We start from the raw sequence: 22,062 nt of genomic DNA on the forward strand, positions 1-22,062 counted from the left end.
TCGGCACACAAGAGGAGAAAACCCATCACGGTAAAAAGCAAAACACGGTTTAAAACACCAAAGCAGAGCATCCTTCACCGACCAACTGGACCTACCGAGCGGATATTGCCAGAGGCGTTTTGAGGGTGATGCCCTCATTGTGGCCGGGTCATGCGCCAGCACAAAGGTGCCCCTTCTGCGATGGTATCGGCCCGGTGCCGGTGACGCCAGCACAGTCACAGTAAACAGAGCGGAGCGGGCCGGCGCCGCGCAGCGATCGCCAGACACTGAGCGGCGTCAGAGCCGGGACCGGCGCACGGCTTCGTGTCCGACACCGGCGGCATGGCCGGCCGTCGCCGGACGCAGGTGATAGGTGACCAAGGTCGGACTGCCGCCGGCACGTGACCACTGCGGGTGGAGGCTGACGGCCGGCCACTTTCGGACACAGAGGATGCGTGGCCAGGGTCGGACCGTCGCCGGCACGTGCCCACTGCGGGGTTGAGAGTCGGCAGACAGCTGCGGTCGGGCGGAGGACGGCAGCCGTCCGATGTCGGCCGGTCGGACCAGCTGACCGTGTATCGTCATTTCTCCACTGACAGCTCGTCAGCGGCGAGCCCGCCACTCCCAGCCGCCGAGTTCGCCGAACGCCTCCGACGCTGGGAGGCCTCCTAGGTCCAGACGGCTGCACTACCGCGCCGGTCCGCAGGCGGGCAGCGGTCGACGGGGGTCGTAAGCGACACAAATGTGCCCCGGGGGAGAGCCATCCTAGACTGAATCCACACCGTCAGCGAACCTCCCAACTGCGCTCTGTGGGCCAACCTCCTCCCCAACTGGCCCGCATGAACGCCGCAGCCTCAGTAGCCGGAATGATCCGAGGATCGGGGGCACCACCCCCACCAGCGCCGGCGCCTGGAAGAGTGCCGAGCTGAGCAGCCAGCCCGACGCCGCCCGCAGAGTGGCTGGGACGACTTTCCGGTACACCAAACGACGCCGCCACTGGTCTGGACCGGAATCGCGGCTTCATGTCGGACACCACAAGCCGGCTGCGGCGCGCCCGGCGGCCAATTTAATCTCAATTACGGCACAAGTGGAGCAAAGCACCGATGAGTGGGGGTGACTCCCGAGGGGAACAGGTTTCCACTATTACGCGCGGCGGCCGCGATCAGCACGTCAATCGAAGCAGCGCTACACGGCAGCGTCTGAGCTGGCCGTTCTCACAAATGACGGCCACGGGGTGCTACGGCGAGCGAAGCGCTCCCCTTTCCAGACTGCGATCGTTGACTACCTCGCCGATGGCCGCTTGCTGGCACACATTCAGCGGAACGAGTCCTCTGTGCAGCGACAAATGTGGACGGCGGCCGAGCAGGCAGCGACGCACGGCCACAGTCAACCGCCACCCCGCTCCGTCCTGCGTCGTGCAGAGCCCGGCACCATGGCAATAGTCGCCGTGTGCGGCCGTGTTGGACCGTGTGATGACAGCTAGGTTTCTGACAATCACTACCGCGCCAGCTTCCCGGCGTGTGCCGCGGTCTCCGTCTCCGCCAGCCGGGCGACGCGCGCCACCGCCGATCCCGCCGTGGCCATCAGCAAACAAGCGGTGATACGCGGCGCGCGGCGTCCGTTGCAGCCGGCACGGTGCCGCCGGCGGCACACAAGCCTAGCCACGGCCGCCGGCGCGCCGCTACAGCGGCTGGGCCACGCCGGGACCGCGCGGCTCCTGCCGGCGGCGGACCGGCCAGGATCGCGTGCCGGCGCCGGCGCCGAGTGAGGCCCGGCCATCACAGCAGCGCCGGGTCAGATGAGCCGCCGTCGCCCCCTGACCTCGGGGGCACGTCAGAGCAGCGGCTACAGTCCGGCCGCCCCTCTCCCGATGGCTGTCAGTCCGCCCAGTCCTCTCCTAGCCACTCCATCCCGCTGCTCACGACCACACCTCTCCCAGCACGGTCCTTTTCGCCAGTCACGCCGTGGATGGACGTTGCTGGGACTGGGAGCGCGCCGCGGGGCCGTTCCGCCGCTCCCGAGCGCCACCGACTGCCCCCTATGCGGGGTGTGTCACGTGTCGACGGCCATGAGCTAAGACGGCCGCCAGCCAGGACCCAGGAGAGCGTAAAGACCGCGGACGGCCATGTCCGCCCACACATTCGTGCCGGCGCTTGGACGAAAAGCCTCTGGAGTGTTAGCGGGCGAGCGTTACATTCCGAGCACGAATCGCGCAGCCGCCGACCACAAGCTGCGAGTCAGAGATGCCGTTCGGAATCGCGAGAGGAGTCACGCCGCAAAACGCGACCGACCAGCCGCGCGGCACGTCGCGGGGCGAGCCGCCAAATTTGCAATTCCATCTGGCGCCGCAAAAACTGGTCGACGAAAAGCGATTCTCGGCCGCCGGGGCCCGGCAAAAACCCGGCGATTGGCAGCCGACGGCGCCGCGCGCTATCGCGCTGTAAACATTGCAGAAACGACGCCGTCACTGACACGGCTATGCGACAGCTCGGGCGTGGCCCGCGTCTCGGGCGGTGAGTCCCAGCAAGCGATAACGGCTCGCACAGCCGCTCCGGTGGAGCGCCCCGGCGGACGGAGGACGGCGCCGGCACCGGGAGCTCCGCCGCTGCCGTGCAGCACCACGCGCGCGTCACCGCTGACTCTGGTGACGCCTGCGTTCTGCGTCCCGGGGCCTGCGTCCGGGTGGGGTCCGGGGCCCGCGTCTGGGGCCGGTCGGTCGCCGGGCCGAGCGACGGGCTGGAGGCAGCGGTGGCGGCGGCGGCGGCGGGGGTCGGCGGTGCGCCCAGCCCCAGCCGTGCAGAAGGGCGTCGAGCCAGCGGCCGGGTGGGCCCGGTACCGGTGCCGACTGGCTGGCTCCGTTGAGGTGCGCCACACCCCTCCGGCCCCGAGACAGCCCTGACGCGACGACGGTGGCGGTCGATCAGCTCGCGTCTCGTATGGGAGGGAGGTACGGCGCCCCGCGGACGCGGTATCGAACCCACTGCATCGCGGCGTGACCGCTGACCTGGCGCGAAGCGGCTGCATAAGTCGCGCGGCATTCTCTCCTCTAAAGCCATGCGCGCTACCCCGGAGGTCTGGACATGCTGGCAAATTGCCAAGGGTTGCCTTGAGAGCACATAAGGGTGCTGAGCTCAGACCTTCGGAGCTATTGAGGTGGTCCGCTCGTCTTTCCGGAAGCCTGATGAGAATCCAGCTCATGGGTGGAATCAGTCATAAATGGACAACATTTTCGCTCTGTACATGCGAGGATAGCTGATGCATCTGCTCCTGACTTACAGACATAACATTTGTCGTGATCCGTTCAACATCTTTGCCTGGAATTCCTGTTCAGTTTCAACATGGGCCTGTTAGCGCACGGCACACACCCCATATATATATATATATATATATATATATATATATATATATATATATATATATATATATATATATACAGTGTTACGTTATACCACCGTTACGGTGCGATATTCATATATATATATATATATATATATATATATATATATATATATATATATATATATACATATATATATATACATATATATACATATATACATATATATATATATATATATATATATATATATATATATATAGTGTTACGTTATACCACCGTTACGGTGCGATATTCATAGTGCCATAACACTACGGTGCAGTGAGAGCGAGGCCCTATGGCATGAATGGACACGTTTGACGCTGTTCGGCATGGTTTGCGTTCTCGTTTTTTGTACTACGCCGTTGCGGCTGGAGGCATGGCTCTGAGAATAGAAGCACTCCTTTCGTTCCAGAAAGCATACAATTTGAAAAGCCTTTCGCGGGCCCGATTCCTTTACCTTGATATCATTTCCAAAGGCACCGATACCCTCAATATATTTAAAGCAAACGTAGGAATGTTCGCTGCGTTCATCATGCACCAGGAATGGCACTTTTACGCCCTGGATGCGTGACCAGGCCCAAAATAGATCATAATTTGTGGCTACAACAAGTCGTTTGTTCGGACAACATGCTCGCACTGAAAATTCCTTTCAAATGTCGCCACATCACGACAGCCGGCCGGTTCTGGTGACAGTTTTCCTCGTGCGGTCATCACCAGAGGACATGCAGAGCACCACCGTGCCCACCCTTCCTACACTTGCTAATTAATCAGGCCATATGAGCGGCGCCACCACGGGTGCAGCTGACGACGGGCTGCCACTCCCCCTCCTCCTACTTGCACCGCTAATTGGCAGCAGCATGCCAGCCCAGCTCGCGCAGTGGGCCATGACGCCTGCTACGTGCCCAGCATCGCCCAGCAGCACACCTGCGCGGGACGTCAATCGGCTCATCAGACACCGCCATCGCCGGCTTATCCTGAGCATTGAGTTCTCCGCACAAGTCAGGTGGCTATCTGCCAGAGCATCAGCCTGCGGCCGGATGTCTGATGCCCAGGTGAGGGCTCGTGGAGCGGACGCGGCTGAACGCCCCCAGCGCGGCCTCACGGCTCCACCGCGGCCGGCCGGGCGCGGCCAGCTCCCCTCTCTGCAGCGTCTAGTCTCTCCCCACGAACCGGCGCCGGATCGCGTGCCGCGCCAGCCACCGGCGCCGCCCTAGAGCCCATTCATCCACCGCGCGGCACATACGGCCGGTGGCACCGGGACATATGGGCGTCTGCCTGTAACGCAGCTGGCGCAGTCGGCATCCGCCGCTCTGAACCCACCGTCGGGCCGGTGACCGATAAACGGCCGCATCGCCTGCTTCCCGATCACTCGCCCGGCGCGAGATGGCCGCGAGGCCGTACCTGGTGGCCCGCGGCGGCCCGATCCCCTCCGTCCAACCGGTCGACACCGCAGACGCCGCCATGGCCACCTATGCAAATCAGCACGGCTGTATATGCAGGGCGAATCTCGGCCATCTGCCCGGCAGCAGGGCGCCTTCCGAGGCCTGCCACGTCGCGGTTACGGTAACCGAATAGGCTCACATCAAGCGGCTGCTTCAGATCCAGATTGGGCCCAGTGAGCCTGGACGCAGCAGCACCAACGCAGCACCGAAGCGGGGTGGGGTGTGACCGTCAGGCGTGGGACCTACCTGGCCGCCGGCAGACGGCGGCGGCGGCGGCGGCGCCGTCTCGGCACCGGGTGCCGGCGTAGCGAGCGCGTGCTTGCTGTGGTAGTGGGCGCGCAACACGTGCGGCAGCTGGCCCGCGTCGGGGCCGAGTAGCACCTCACACTGGCGACACTGGGCCGACATGGCCAGCCGGCCGGCCGGGCGGCGGCGGCGCGGCCGCGGCCGTTTCGCACCAGCTGCTGTCCCGACGGCCGGCGATGCGCGCACCACCGGCACCGGGCAGCGCACGGCGCACCCCGCCACCCCAGGCGCACCCTCGTCGGACCGTCCGAGCCGTCACACACGCGGCCGCGGCGGCCGACTGGCGTCTGCAAGGCGGCCGGCGGTGCTCCGGCCCCCCTCCCTCCCTCCCGGCCGGCCGGCCCACCGCACCTGACCACCCGACCGGTTCGGCCCGGATCAGCCGCCACCGACCGTCAGGGCGGCGGCGCAGCACGGCCAGGGCGTGGGCGGAACCCTGGACAGTCTCGTGCAGGGGCCGCGGCGCAGCTCGGCCTCAGCATCGGCGCGAAGGGCCAAAGCCCAACGGGGAAACGGCCGCGTTCGCCGCCACTGAGTGACGATCACCGGCCGATGTCGTTAGCTTAGGGTGGCAGTCGATGCACCAAACGTCCAATGCCACCGACCATGGCACACCAGCTTGCATTAGTGCCTGATTGATGTTGAGCAGCCCCCAGTCTTATCAACCAACGAGCATCTGAGGGGGGGGTGGAAGGGGGGGGGCGGAAGGGGGGGGGGTCAATGTATCTCTCCAGGTTCGTGCGAGAACTCTCACCGTTCCAAGGTTAACCCACCAAAGTCCGTACTCCCCAAATGGTCGATTCGATATGCCCTAGAAGTAACACTGTCTATGACGGATCAGATCACAGAGTCGTGACGTCAGCAGTAATGACATGTACGGCAGTGTTTGCTCCTGCAGGCAGCACTCGTCTGCTACATGTTTTATTTTGGACCTGTTCAATGTAGTTTAACGAAAGGTTTGAGGTTTGACTGCGCGCCACTCAGGTTCAGCAGCGCTTAACAACGTCACGTCAGTTCAGGAACGGTGGTCTTGTGACGTCAGTTATAAGTGTCCAACCAAACAGACTGGTGACGCCGATCTACGCTTTTATGCCAGCATAACCAACAAAAGAGAATGTTTCACATTTGAAGATGTGACAAGCAAGTCAACATCACACCTAGCAAATAAGCAGGCACCAGGTATGACGAAATAAGCTCAATGCATATATTGGCCTACTTCTGAGTGGAAAACACTGCTCGAGATAACACAATTTTTTCGTTTAGTAAATATGATCTTCAACTAGTCACTGTGTGATTATGTCATCGTACCTTACACAACATTTATTGAGCTAATTCACGGCCCTTATACCTGGAAATCGTGCTCAGGAACGCCAGCTAAAAACGACTTGACAGTCGTATTGTTCATAGTCTTGATCACCGCATGGCTAATGTAATGACAGGAGCTTGACGACGTTATCATGGCGTCATGGATGCCTGGATAGCCTTTAAATGGTCTCCCCGAAATGGTCTGTTCATCTTCGCGGGTGTGTAGCTCAGAAATTAGATGGGTTTAGTTCTTAAGAAGGTACGACTGTGAACTGCACCGGATGATCGTCAAGATGACAATCTCAGTTCAAAATCCCATAGAAATGAGGAACACTCCCTTAAATGGTGGCGATGCGAACTGTTTTGCACGTCCTGTGACGTCACCGGCGACGTGACAGATGTCAGCGAGACTTTTCATGGTCTCTGGGTAGCAATGGGGAGGATTGCCTTTTGAATCCGTTGCGATCCGAACATCGGATCACGATATGGGGGAGGGAAATTTCCACCCCGCTCAGGCGGCGACTGTGGCGAGCTGCCCCAGACAATATTATGTAAGTAGCTGGGTGCACGCGCAGCGCACCGCCAGTTTAACCCACGACTCGGTTTTGTTTTGCGTGCCCTGGCTTCATGCTTGACCCTGGCCCAGACGTCGGCCTCATTTGAATAAATGGCATGCTGATTACGTGACCACCAGCAGTCCCGCACCATAACCACCAAGGCATTACAACAGTACGACCTAGCCTGACAACGCATGCTCCGCTGTACAAAACAGCTGCTCTTCGAGACTGTGAATTATCGAGCAGCCGGTATCACATCCGTCCGCTAGCATAACACAAAATACTGCGACTGGATGCTGGAAGGCTTTTGCCCAGTGAAGTTGCATCCATGCGTCGACTTTGTGAATCAGGGTTTAGTCGCTATTGAGAAGACCCAGAAAAGACTGGATACTGCAGACGCTGGCGGGGATCCTCACGCAGCGGGCTATTTGAAGAGGAATAGTCCCGCGGGAGAAGCCCACCGCTCTTCCGCCTTACCGCTCCTACATGGGCAAACGATTGTTGGAGGGCAAATTTAATCTCGTGAAAGCACAAGTGTGGTTCCCCGCAGTGACTCAGATTAGCACTGTGGCCGCACTCGGCAGGCGAGAACGGACGAGGGCGGAGGGCCAAAGATTACCGGGAGGCTCTCACCAGCGGCCGCCGTAAGCGTCCGCTGGTCAGGAGCCGGCCCGCACGCCCGATGCTCGCCGCAGTGGCTGCCCGGCCGGCCGGACAGATCAGGCCGCACAGATCAGGTCATGGCGACGCCGGCGCTCGCCGCAGTCGCTGCCCGACCGGCCGGACAGATCAGGCGGCACAGATCAGGCGGGACAGATCATGCGGCTATGGCGACGCCGGCGGCCCGATCGGGGGTAGTCGTGCGATCGCCGTAAATCGATCGCGATCGCATCGGTCACGCCCGGCCGACCACAAAGGGCCGGAAGCCGCCGATTCGGAGCGTTTACACCGCGCCGATGCCGCCGCACGGCCCGTGACCGGAACAATATCGCCGCGTGGCGCCGGCGGCGGCAAGCGGAGCCTGGCGGCGGTCAACAGGAGCCAATCAGGAGGCGCCGCCACGGCCGACCTCGGGTCAGCCTGCCGGCTGGTGGTCTGTGCTCTCGGTGCCGTCAGAGAGTCGGCGGACACCGTCAGAGCCGTCGTCGGTCACCAGACGTGCACGATCGCCGCGTACCACACACCGGCGTTGGTTGTACAGGGAGCGACGAGGCCGACTGGAGTCCTCCCTTCAGACATGACGGCGAGAGGCGACGCCCGAATAGGTGACGAACAGGTGAGGGTGACGCACAGGTCGCAAGTTCGGCCTGTCCCCAGCGGCGTACCAGACCCACGGTCGGCGAAAGCAAGATTAGGTCGCGCGGAAGTCGACGCCAACCATGATACGCGACAAGCAATGGCAAATCTGGCTACGGCATGCCAGCAGAACTGTTCACCCGACCCGCGTGACGTGGGAGGGCGCAAACACACGCCAGAAGGAGCCGTGGCCGTTTGCATAACAGTATGGGTTTTTGCAGGTGCGTGGTAAGAACTAAGATACGGAGCCCAGACAGCGTGTTAAGACAAGCCGTATGAGTTTTGCTGCCATAGGCTGGTAAATATTAACTTCACACACGCACGCACGCACGCACGCACGCACGCACCCACACACACCCACACTCACACCCACACCCACACCCACACCCACACACACACACGCATTATCTCGAACCGTCTCATGCAGTAAATATTTGCGCCCGACCCGGTGGCCCGGCCGCCGCCGTAAGCGCCGGTCGGGCCGCCGTGTTGGGCCGGGGTAGGGCGTCACCGCGGACGGGGCGCGACTGGCACCTCTCGGTGGTCCGGCGGCGGGGCACGTCAGCTGCGCCGGGGCACAGACGGCGAGCACGCGCCATGCGCGCCGCCGCCACAGGGGAGGCAGAAATAGCCGCCGGCTCGGCGCCCGGCAGACCGACGATGGGGTGTGACGACATGCTCTCAGAAGAGACCCCGCACGGTGGGGACGATAGCAGACGGTGAAACACCTTTGAAGATTTACGGACCAGTAAAAACAACAGGAAATAATGGCACACTTTCGCAGGAGCCCTCTTTATCAGCCAGACTAACCAGAGGGGCGCAAATAACCAATGCAGCTGTCGCGCCTCCTCAAAACTTAATAATGAGCTAACTGGAATAACCAGAGACACGCCTGAAGAGGAGACCCCGACCCGTGGTACGGACAGAACGTGGCCACACTCCCTCAGAGAGCTCCGCTGGTGGGACGACAGCAGGCTTCCACACTTTAAGCCAATCCGTCTGAGTAAGAAGCGCTGCCTCCATCGCACGCGCGCTGTTACCGGTACGGCAGAGACGACCTAGACCGGCCATAGGCAGCCAGCGCCGCTCGGCGTCACCCCCAGCTGCGAGCGGCGGCTGGCCGGCAGGCCGGTCCGGGCCGGGCCGGTCCGTGCCGGTACGTGCCGGTCCGGGTCGGTCCGGTCCGGCCCGGCCTGCGTCGTCGATCCTGGACCGCACCACCCAAGCGGCACAATCAGCACCGACCCGCGGCCGGCACGCCACCGACCGGCCGCACACGGCGGCCAACGCCAGACGGACGTGGCCGCCGAGCCTGCTGCGGACGGTCGCCGGCGGGTGCGGGCTGGGCAAACGCCGCCGCCGCAGCGACATCAGACGGGAGAGCTACGATTAGAGCCCGGATCAGAACTCCGATGAGGCGCGCGCTACGGAGGGAGAGTCTCGCCGCCGGAGGCACGGCCACACGGTGTGTGCCACAGTCGGACGTCGCGGAAGAGGTCGCGGGGCGACACCCACCGCCGCCGTAACATGACAGAAGCCATGGCTCGACGCCACAACTCGCACTGGACAGAAGCCATACACAAACAACCACGACTCGCCTCAGACTAAAGCCATACACCGACGCCCGCAACTCACGCTAGACTGGGCCCACATAACGCCGCTCATAACGCTTGCTGGCCGCACGGTCCAACGCGAAGACCTTACACTTTAGGGAGTCTACGACACATGCGGACGCGGCGCCTACGAGCCGTGCACACGTTAAACGGCCGGCGAGCACATCGAAAAAGGTGGTAGGGGCTCGGCGTCGCCACCGCCTGCCGGCAGGGGACGGCGCTCCTCATCCGGCAGGGGCGGGCAGCGGCCCGTCGCAATCGACCCCATAGGACTTACGCCGGCGGGGGACGGCTCCATCACGTCGGACACGTCGCCGACGCCGTTCAGATCGGCGGACTCGGACGCGTACAGCTTGTGCCGGTGCGCGAGCCGGTCCAGGCTGGCCAGTCGGTAGGTGGGCCCTGCGGCCGCCGTCGGCCGGTCGGCGGCCGAGAAGCTGGAGCCGCCGTAGCGCGGCAAGCCCGGCAGCCGGCGGCCGCCCTCAGCCAGCTCGACGCGCCGTGACCGACGCTCGCCGCCCTCCTCGCCGCGGAACGTCGAGAACGTCGACTTGTAGGTGGCCGGCGCGGCCGCCTGGCCGCCCTCCTCACTCATGGCGCCGGGACGAGCGTGGCTGGCGCGCGCGCACACACACACGGACGAGGGCGGCGCGCGCGGCAGACGGCGCACCGACGACCCGGGCCGCGGTCGGCTCCCCACTGGGCCGGCTGCCAGGGGGTGCGGGACGCCGCATCGATCCGACCGAAGCGCCGCTGACGCCTGGCGGCCGAGTCGCGAACTAGCAGCACCCGGACGTCCGTCTTTAGCCCGCCGGCGGTTGCCGGGGTGCCAGACCGGATGCCAAAGGCGGGATGACGCTACAGACCGGACGTCAAAGGCGGGATCACGCTACTTTGCGCCGGTCGCCACTTCACGTCACATCACGAGCTGGAAGCGCCTTACTGATGGTTCGCAATGCCCTCGATTGCGCGTGCCGAAATGGTCTAAAAACTTCTCAGACAGATACCGGCGAGTGTCAATTCAAACATGACTCTCAAGGAATTTAAGTAATCGTTCAACGCAAACAAATCTTTAATATCAGTTGAGTCAGCTTCACACGGTGTGAAGTCACACATACGTTCACCCGGAAAGACCTTCGCCATATCGGTGCATTTTAGCTCCAGCGCAGCCCGTGCTTTAAGCCTCTTCTGTCTAGCCACGACTCTGATGCCATGAGTGTACTTTGGACCACGGCGCAATGGCGCAACCGGCGCCATGGCCCATTGTAGACCGGTTATCAGTACAGCCCGACTATAATGGCAACCATGCCGGAACTGTCAGCACATCCCTACTGGTAGGCGCCACACCACAGGCATACAAACCGGAACGTTTTATTACTTCTCATGTTGCGACAGAGGCACGGACTGGCTACACGCGTTGCTCCCACCACTTCGCGTAACATAATTCGCCGGTACAAAGCAATTAAGATGTTGCACATTTAAAGAGCCGCTGGAACAGAGCATGCAATGTGTTACACTAGCTGTGCCGGCTGGCTGGGTCCACGGCGCCTCGCCCGGTGACGCCGGACGAGCAAGCGAGGCCAGCGAGGCCAGCGAGGCCGCCAGGCCGAATTCAGCAAAAGCCGAACAGGTGGGGGGGGGGGGGGCAAAAGGGGTGGTTCCCCTCCCCATCCATGTGTAGCCCGAAGGGCGGCGAAAGGTGTCTCCTGCAGGTACTCGAACGAGGCCTCAACTTGTATGTCAGATATATCTTGCCTGAGAGTGAATTCAGCAATGACGAACGACATTTATGCGAGATTTGCATGAGAATCTATGGCCCTTGGATTAGCTAACGGCTCCTTCCCAGCCTGAAATGGGGCTCTTGTGTACAAAGAGCGGCTATGTCTGAAAAGAATGACTTTGGGACTCTCACCAAAAACGTGGGGTCTGTCTAACAAGCTTTCTCCCTGCTCTCCTTCGGCGAAATCCGGGCCACGGGTCTGTACTGAATGGTGTCTTCTAAATGACACCATTTCCTCCACCCCATCAATATGCCATATCCTACAGGGCTGAACATTTCGCTCGTGGTGCGTGGACTGAGGCCACAGCTGGGGGGCTGACAAAGAGCCTTTGAAAAGGCACCTGAAAAATGACACGCATTTTGAACGCATAGCATACGCATCTACCTATGGCTCGTTCAAACATCCTCAAGCAAAACAGCTACAGGGCTAATATTCGTGATGATTGTTGGCATTAAGAGATGCCGAGTTCCTTCACTTCACTATACGCATATCAGTCCGAGTGAGCTTTGTGTTTTTTAACCTTTTTTTAGTCTATCCAAACCTTTTCAACGAATAGATTTGTGGGACCAAGCTAATGCTGAGCAGGGCTTGTCGCGTCAGCCCTGATCCCTATCATCAGATCGCGCAACTCCAAGACAGCAGCAGAATTTTGTGGCGAAAGTTCAACGTGCCGCAATGCTCGGGACCGTCCGTTCCGCCCTCTGACTTCAACCTTTATCGGGGCCGCTGCCACCGGCTACAGGCCATACCTGTCAAGGCCAAATAGCGAACGCCTAGAGCGACTCGAACTCACTCCGCCACGGGTGGGTGAATCGGGAGGCAGGCGCTCTAACCAACTGAGCCATCGGACGGGGACGATATTCGATTAAATTAGTCAAATTAGATAAATTGTCAACACAATTAGATTGGTTCGATAAATGAATGAAATAATGCAACTATCAAAACAATTCATTGACTGCTACAAACCACTGGCACTTTAACATCAACTGACCAAAAGCCTAGCCTAGCTGTTATTAAGACTTGTCCTCAACCAAAGCAGATGGAAATAAACAAGAAAATGCCGGTAAGCTTTCGCAGATTTTCACTCACCATTCATAGATTCGACGCACCTTGGGGCGAAAAGTCCGTTTGCCCACTGAGATGACATTATCACTGACTATATCACCCAAGTGTTTGGTCGCGAGCGTTATTACGTGGTGGTTGGCGGCCAAGGTCCCGTATTAACTTGTGGATATGGGCTGTAATTATCAACGGAAGCCGCTAGACTCCTTCCCAAGAGGAACGAAGCGAAGGGGCAACACCAGAACAAATCGCGTCTTGTCCGACACCTGAATGGCCACAGGGCCACGTCTATAAAATGATGAACGGCTTCTCTGTCACAACCCTTTTTCCATTTTCACGGTAGATGTGTCAATCCTTTAATCGAACCCTACAGTGACCATGATTAGAAAGTGAAAACATCGGTGTGGCAAAAAGTGTAAACTAGTTCATGAACTGGTCCCAAGTTTACGCTCGCCGCGGTTTTCACAGCAAAGCGAAGCAGCCAACGCAGCTGACACCGACCGCGTGACCGCGCCACCGCGACACACACTGCACTGGCCGACACACGGTCGACGGTGAGCCCGGCCGGCTGGCTGAGCGCGCGCGCCGTCCCCGCGACATGTGACACGCCCACCAGTCTGCGACAGCCGCGACCTTCGGCGGCGCGCCGTTCATCGGTAGGCGGTCCCGATCCCACGTGACACGGCCCGCCGTTCATCGGTAGGCGATCCCGATCCAACCTGACACGGCCCGGCTCACCAGCGGCCGGGAGCAACTCCGCTCGACACGGCGAGCCACCAGAGACCGCCGGACACCAGGCTCCCGGACAGTCGTCCCCGGCTCACCGGACACCAGGTTTCCCGGACAGCCGCCGGCTCACCGGACATCAGGCTCCCCGGATAGTCGTCTGCGGCTCACTGGACACCAGGTTTCCCGGACAGCCGCCGGCTCACCGGACACCAGGCTCCCCAGACAGTCGTGCGCGGCGCACAGAACACCAGGCTCTCCGGACAGTCGTACGCGGCACACAGGACACCAGGCTCTCCGGACAGCCGCCGCCGGCTCATCGGACGCCAGGCTCCCCGGACAGTCGTACGCGGCACACAGGACACCAGGCTCTCCGGACAGCCGCCGCCGGCTCACTGGACACCAGGTTTCTAGGACAGCCGCCGGCTCACCGGACACCAGGCTCTCCGGACAGTCGCCACCGGCTCACGGGACACCAGGCCGCCGGGACAGTCGTCCACGGCTCACCGGACACCAGGCCTCCCGGCCAGCCGCCGCCGGTTCACCGGGCGCTGGGCTCCCCGGACAGCCGTCCCTGGCTCACCGAACACCAGGCTCCCCAGCCAGCCGTCCCCGGCCCACCGGACACCAGGCTCCCCGGCTTCCCGAGACGTGTCCCCGGCCCGCACTGTGGTGGCCCGATCAGGCTCCCGCCGCTGCTGAGGCTGGCCACGCCGGGTAGACAGCGCTCGTCATGACTCGTCAGGCTGTCACGATCCGTGTTTCCTTTCCGTGCACTTGCACGAAATGTTTCATACTGGGAACGAGCGCTCCAGCAGCTGACGCATTACCTGGCACTGAAATGCCAGCGGTGCCATTCCAGACCTCGAGCGACACGCCGCCGATTCACGCTCGGTCTGAATGCAGCCAACAATGTCAGGAAACGTCTTCAGGCGCCCTGGACTCCGGGGCGCCTGAAGGCGTGCCCAGGAGTCCGGATTCGAGCCGCATCACGCTGCAGCAGACTGCGAGAACTCTACCCTCAGGTACGTCGCGAAGGAAAATCCAGCCGTGCATATCGGGGCTGATCGCATGCCTCACGTGCGTGGTGACTTCAACGTCCAAAAGCGTAAAAGGAACGCACCATTCGCTCCACGCCACGATATCGCGCATTGCGAACTAAGCTGTCGCCATGACGAAACGGCTGTCAGTAAGCCGCGCTGCCACAGGGGGTCCGGGCAGGCCGCGGCGCTTCGATTGCAGCGCGAGAGCCAGCGCTGTCTCGAAGCGAAACATGCCGACTGTCGATGCCCGCGCGTCGGCCACTGTTGCGAAACAGCAGGCGAAAGAACTGGTTGTTTGAGTCGCGTTGCCTCTGCACCAGGGAACAAAAATGGCTGACAAGACGGGTGATGCACCGCGAGACGGCGGCGCCGGTGCGTCGGCCGCCACCGGCTCCGCGTGCCTGTCCCGGAGACCGACAGCTACAGACGCCGTTACGGCGCCGCCAGGTGTCGGCCGGCCGGCGGGAACGGCGGCCGGCCGCGAGTGAAAAGGGCGAGCGGGCCCGCCGGGCCGCCGCTGGACTCGGCCACGGGCGCGCGGCGCCATCGGAGGACCGCGCCGCGACGACGTCGCTATCCGCATGCCGGCGTCCGACAGCCGGTCAGCCGACCTATTCGCCTGTAAAACCGCGCAGCACGACTCCCCGAGCGGCGTCAGCCGCCCAGGGAACAACATCAGCGAACCGCAGGGGGCGACCAACACCACGCCACCCCCGGCCTGACGACCATCTGTCGCAGCGTCAGCACACCTGTGCCGATCAGCACCCGTCTTCAGAGCCCATTGTGCCGTCTCACGCGCTGCGCGGGGAGGGGGGGGGGCGCCGCACCGCCCGGGTCGGTCGGCTCCCCGGCGCGCAGATCCCGGCGGTCGAACGGCTTCGACGTAACACCAGACCCGGCCGGCCCGTGCGACCGATCACGTAAAAACGCTCACACCACCGCGCGCCACTGGAGCGAAAAACGAACGATCACCGCGAGCCGGACGTGTCTCCCCACGCGGACACGAGCGCGGCACGTGAGTAAGCCCCAGCCCCGGCCGGGCCGTCAAGGCACGGTCGACCGCCACTGGCCGGCGGCCGGGCGGCGACCACGGGCCGCTGGCCACGATCGGTCTGTCGGCCGGCCGCGGCGAGACGGCGCAATAGCCGATGGCCGACGTGACGCCGACCGGCCCGATTTGCTCCACTCTCGCCCGGCGGCCGGGAAAGGCGGCGCCAGGCGCTCTGCGGTCAGTCGCAGCCGACAGACGGGCCGCCGCCCGCGGCGTCGGCAGTCGGCCGGCCCCGGGCCGGTCACGTGAACGCCGCGCTCGGACGCCGGGTTCTCCAGCGGACGCCGGCTGCCGATCGCGCGCCTTTCTCGTAAATAACAGCAAAAACGAGCGGCACCGGCACGAGATGACCCGGCGAGCCGTGTGCGCGCGCGCGCGCGCGCGCGCCGGGAACACGCCACAAGGCCGCACGCGATGCCGAATCGCAGCATCCACCTCACGGCGCACGCGACAAGAAAGGCGCGGTCCGGCGGCGAAACCGCAGCGCGGTCGCAGTCGGTGGCGAGCGCGCGCGACCGACCGGCGGTGGCGGCACCCGAGCGCCACTCCACTTACCGTGGTGACGGCGCCGTTGGCGGTGACCGGTCTGCTGAGCTCGGCCGTCGGCGCGGCTGGCGGCGCGGCGTCCACGTCGATCGACACGACGACCAGGTCACGGGCGGCGGGCGGGTCACGGAGAGCCATGGCGGGCGGTGGCGGCGGCAGCGGCGGGTGGAACCGGGGGACAGACGAGGCGGACGGCGCGTTACCGGGACGACCGGCTCGGCTCGCCGCACTGCGCCCGGTCCCACTGGAACGTGGTTCGCCGAGGCGCGGCGCTGGCGGCGGACGGGAGCCTACTGCGCGGCCGACGGGCGCCGGCCGAGTGCGCCGGTCGGCCGTGCGGGGCACGTACCGGTCGGCGCGCCGACGTGCGGCTACGAACGCCCCGCCGCCGCTGCAATGCTGCGATCGCAGCCCAGCTCAGCGCCAAACGGCCATTGCATGCATTGAATACGTAGGTTTGCAAACGCTCTCCAGCACGTTCCTGCGGAAGCTTTCACATCTAATTACAAGGTACACGAAACGAGGGAGTAATAAAATAGGATGGAATGAATCGCGAATCCAATCACCGAGTGAACCGCGCTAATGCTATCTTGCAACACAATTATTATTCATTCGGCACGCCGGTAAGTCCAAACGCATTGCTGGCCTAATGTAATCGCCGCATGAGCAATAACAGATTCTTTGGTCTTAGGCGAGGAAATCCACAGGCTGCCGGATGAGATTGGATGCGTAACTGAAGGAAGCGGGAAGAGGGCGGGAGCGGATCGTGGTGTCTGACGGTTATGTATACATGCGACAAAACAAATACACCCTTATCTAGCACAAAGACAGCGAACCACACGCGCATGGCTATAGCAGCGCACGAAGCGACCCTTTTCATCAAGATGATGGTTAAGTCAGCGTCAAAAATATCGATGCCAAAACTATCTACATTTTTTGTAACATCCAGTCGAAATACGTTTTTATTTAGTGACAGTCATATGCACGACCCCTGCCGGGTCCTGCCGTTTCATAACCTTCCACATGTGAATGGAGCGAGCCCTTCGCTGATTCCACACCTGGAGTACTAAAGCAAAACATCGAAACCGTTCGGCGGAAACTGATTTTTATGAACGCATACAAGATGCTTCCCACAAGTTCCGAGAACTTTAACATTGGGCGCGGACCGCACATGCTGCGACCTTTCGCCGCTAGCTGAAGTGGACAGCATCCTTTGTGGATCTGCGTGACAGAAGTCGTCTTGCGGAGTGCACTTGTTAAGCTACGTCCGCTTTTGTAATGTTCTATTGAGGTGGTTCTTTTTATTACGAACCACTACAAGCAAAAGCGATCGTAACTTATCGTAACTTACTTAGAGCACTCAGCGTGACAGCCGGCGTCGCGGCCATTTTGGCAATGGCGCATCTCACGGAGCAAATAATTCGCGCCAGCACCTGTTGAGTGACGACCGAAAGTACACCGCGCTGCCACTTTTGGGAAGCTCAAATATGGAAGCAGAGATGGCCCATACTTCAACACTAGGGTCATAACTGGGGGTTTATCAAGGGCTTACGGTTGTCAGCCTGAGGCAAAACCATAGTTGTCGCAGGGTACTCAATTCACCGCGATCGGAAAAACCGCATCAAGTTCGCAGCAATATCAAGTTCACGTTCCATGCTTTTTCGGCCTCTAATACACTGGTTATGCTAGAATGGGGTGGTTTAGCAACGCATGAGTTTCTATTTTTGTTTCGCGAAACCAGTCCAGGTTTCGCGGATGAAGTGGCTGCCGCAACTATCGTCCTCACCTGGTGCCTTAAAATGGCTGCCCGCACTATCGGCCTTATATGGTGCGTTAAATTGTACGCAACGCTTATTAACTCTCTGCTAACGAAGTGCTGTGTTAACGACGACGGCCAGTTAACTCTCTGGTTGTTGTCAGGTGTCATGGACTCCAAAGAAGGACCGGGTACTCCTCTCCGTCTTCTTCCTGAGCGGACGCTCTTCCCTAAGCATCTTTTTCGGTCAGCTCGCTTGGTAAACCACTGGACTCGCGATCAGAAGACCCTGGTTCGCATCCCCGCTGCTCCAGGAGAATTCAGGCTGTGGCGCGTGCATGGTCGAAAGCCTAGCATTATCCATTGGTGACAACGAAAGAATCTATCTCAGGACTCTGCAACACCTGACGACGGTCACGGAGTTACAGACCGAAATGATGTGGGCATACCAATGAATCAAGCAAGAATGATAGGCCAAAAAACTACTCCATCTATAAGCCCTATACCTTGCCTCCATTTTCATACAACTACAGGTCCAGGTTATGTTAAGTGATGGTGAGGTGAGTGACTGAAAGCTGTGGTGAGCTACCTAGGCCACTTCTTCATTCTGAAAGGGTGGTGAAGCATCCAAATGCTGTGTTGTGCATTATAACAGGATGATCTGCTGAGGGGCAAGCGTTGCATTATATTGGCTGTGTTCTGACAATTAATTCATAAATAATGGGTACTGATAGAATCACCAGTAGGTAACACATCCATGATGCAACATTAAGCACTCAAATGCAGCCCCAAGCTGATGTTGATAAGAGAAGAGAGATATGTATAGAGGAGCTATATATATATATATATATATATATATATATATATATATATATATATATATATAGCTCCTCTATACATATCTCTCTTCTCTTATCAACATCAGCTTGGGGCTGCATTTGAGTGCTTAATGTTGCATCATGGATGTGTTACCTACTGGTGATTCTATCAGTAATATATATATATATATATATATATATATATATATATATATATATGTATGTATACAGCATCTTTGGTTGAATGTCACATTCCAGCCAATGTGTGGATGACATGACAACTCATGATGAATAATCCAGTGGCATGCCATCAAGATAGCCACAATTAAGTGGGGCTAAGCAGTATGATGGCATTTACTGCCACTTAAAAAGATCTGAAAACAATTATTCCTGATGTGGAATAGCTGAAATGAGCAAATGAACAAGCTTTCTGCTGTTTGGATCCTGATCACAAAACCATCTTTGAAAGGCATTCATTCAAATGAAGTTTTGAAAGATTTGCCAGTATGAATGGAATTCAATGAAAATCATATCATTTCAATACAATTACAAAATGTCTCTCAAAGGCCTTGTAATAACACAAAACAAGTCACACTTCTGTGGACACTGCCTTGAAACTCATGCAAATGTCTACCTACAGAAGAAAAACAGTCCCTAATCAACCAAGATCAATTGTGATGAATTTACTACGGTTTGGTTGATGGATACTTCATCACAATCACAGTTTCACTTCGAATAATGTTGCACTAGCTTGTTACCCAGCCATAAGTTAAATCAATTTTGATGATAATGTTCACTAGGACAATGCCTTCAAGAAACAATTAAAAGGAGCCATTTAGAATGGTCATGTACAAACTGTCAGTTCAAATTTCAAAAATATGCACCTTCTCAGTGCTTAAGAAGGGAAAACTCATAAATTAACAATAGCACACAAGGGCTCATGTAAACATACATACTACATCAGATGGCAGCAATAGTTCAGAAGCAGGATGATTGGAGAAGAAATAGTGATTCTCAGACATAACAAAAGCATACACAACAACAAACTGTGGGTCAAGACATCATGTCCAGCAAATAAAGAGCCAATGTTGAAGCAATCCTAGTAGTTAACCATCGGCCCATCTGCCTGATTCCTGGTGAGAAAAAAGACATAAGATACACTCTGAGGGAACAGAGTTGTTTCATGCTGGCCAGACTACAAAAATATATTTTTTGCCCAACATGCCTGGGTTGGCAAAGTAGCATAGTAACAATTTCAAGACATTTTTGTTCAAAGTTCTAGTCTTCAGAGTTCAGTGCATTCACCATCAGTTGTGGGATACAGAGCCAATATTTTAGCAAATTATAATGTTCCAGAGGCAGTTTCAGGAAAAAATATTCAAAACATGTTCCCAGCCAAGTTTGAAAATTTGGCACAATATGGTTTGAGGTCTATGTTGTACAGGTGACCAGTGAAGTGAATAGTGTTTTTTTCCAGACTGGTATACTAGTTATATGTTATCATTGCCATCATATCATCATATCTGCATACCAGTTTGCAAACAATCCATCCACTGCACCAGACACCTACATAATATCAGCATGCTGAATTTTCCACTTGCATGCACTGTGCCCAGGCAAACCAATTTGTACTGAATTTTCACATATTTTTTCTGTGAAACATTTTCAAAACACCTTTGCTAAAAATGATTTTTGCAGCATCATAATCCCCTGCAGCACTGACATTGCACTGAGATTGGTGAATATGCAACAGACTCTGGAAACTCAGATTTACACCACACACACTAAAATTATTACGATTTCACTGCTACCCCAGACAGGCAAGGCATGTCTTTCTTTGCATCTAGTCTAAAAACACATTGCTCCACACCAGGCATGGGCATGTGCGCCTTTGTGAATACCAACCAAGCAGTTACCTCGGTGTAGGTGTACTTTCCTACCTAACGTTAGAAGAAATCATTGCACACCATTCGTCGTGTTCAAGGCGGCACATATCGTAAATCATCTCAAAACAGGTAGAATCATGCTCCTACCTTCGAATTTCAATAACTTCGATGGCGAGCTCCCGAGCGCCGCGCGCACCGCACCGCCTGGACTCCCCAGCGCCGTTTCTGCGTTGCCGTTGCGTAAATACAATATTTCTGCTTACCAAGAACTCTACAAAATGTACGGGACCAAGGTAAACCATTCGTCGTGTAGTTATGGTTTATAGTATGGTTCGCAGTTAATATGGTCTATATGGTAAATATGGTTATGGTAGATATGGTTTATGTTAAGTAAATATTTTTATAGTTCGCAGTTAGGTTATGGTTGTCCTGCCTTAAACATGACGAATGGTTTACTTTGGTCCCGTACATTTTGTACAGTTCTTGGTACGCAGAAATATTGTATTTACGCAACGGCAACGCGGAAACGGCGCTGGGGAGTCCAGGCGGAGCGGTGCGCGCGGCGCTCGGAGGCCCGCCATCGAAGTTATTGAAATTCGAAGGTAGGAGCATGATTCTACCTGTTTTGAGATTATTTACGATATGTCATGCCTTAAACACGACGAATGGTGTACAATGATTCTTTTTTTTCTAACGTTAGGTAGGAAAGTATACCCTGGCCGTTACCTCTACCCACTTTCCAAGCCAAAATACTCCTCGAACTACCCGGGCAAGGACTGAAGGGGATGGCATGCACCCACGCGTTTTCAAACGACGGCGATCACTGCTGGCGTAGTGATAGCATCAATTTCAAGCGTCCGTTAATTCAGCGAATTAGGCTGGCCTGCTGTCGTATTCCCCACGAACAAAACAATGAAAACAACTGATGAAAGCCCACCTAGCTTTTTGCTGCTCATCACCCTTCAAATTATTCAAACGAAGTACGCGCACTGAACTGCCACAAACACCCGCCCGTTTCACAACACGGAACCTCGTAAGCATTCGCCAGGTTCGTATCTGCGGCTGCTTTCACAGAAAGTGCTCAGGGTGAATGTTCAGCTCTGTGCCAATCATATCGCCGACATGGATTGCAACAACCAATCACAAACGTGCACACTAAATAAACATCTGGCGTGCCCATGAATTCGAATGTAACCAAAAGTGCGCCGTACAAATATCTACGGCATTTACCTCCATCTACTTTTACGTCACTATTGCAACGCTAGGATTTCGAGGATATGTCGTAACGAAATGAATCCTCTTCTTCAAGACGCGTATGTTTCAAAAATCTGTCAAGACTGAATCCACCATCCGCATAGAGCTTAGAATAACAGCTTATTTTCTATCCACTGGACAAGGCCACAAGTCCTTGCATCTCTTCAGGGCCTTGATGGAGAATAAGGGATGACAAGTGCGCATGAAACATTTTAATGCTAGGAGATTTTGCACTCCTTCAAAACAAAGAAAACAAAAACTC

At 57.6% G+C, this 22,062-nt stretch overlaps 1 protein-coding gene across 7 annotated transcripts in view; it reads right to left on the minus strand.

Moving 5' to 3' along the window:
* Window positions 1-21,573, minus strand: part of LOC119090603 (septin-7) — a 43,476-nt gene extending 21,903 nt beyond the window's left edge. For 2 of the 7 annotated variants that reach the window (XM_037213432.1, XM_037213431.1), the window contains exon 1: window positions 10,155-10,504. In XM_037213432.1, the coding sequence (XP_037069327.1) occupies window positions 10,155-10,472 (318 nt within the window). In that variant the 5' untranslated portion in view covers window positions 10,473-10,504. Of the gene's footprint in view, window positions 1-95; window positions 193-10,154; window positions 10,505-16,095; window positions 16,152-20,693; window positions 20,715-21,483 lie in introns of those variants that run through there. The other 5 variants (XM_037213435.1, XM_037213436.1, XM_037213433.1 and 2 more) reach the window with 5 other exon arrangements.
* Window positions 21,574-22,062: the final 489 nt, after the last annotated feature.

Source organism: Pollicipes pollicipes, unplaced genomic scaffold (assembly GCF_011947565.3).
Source record: "Pollicipes pollicipes isolate AB1234 unplaced genomic scaffold, Ppol_2.1 Scaffold_3087;HRSCAF=3621_pilon_pilon_pilon, whole genome shotgun sequence".
Classification (NCBI taxonomy): domain Eukaryota; kingdom Metazoa; phylum Arthropoda; class Thecostraca; order Pollicipedomorpha; family Pollicipedidae; genus Pollicipes; species Pollicipes pollicipes.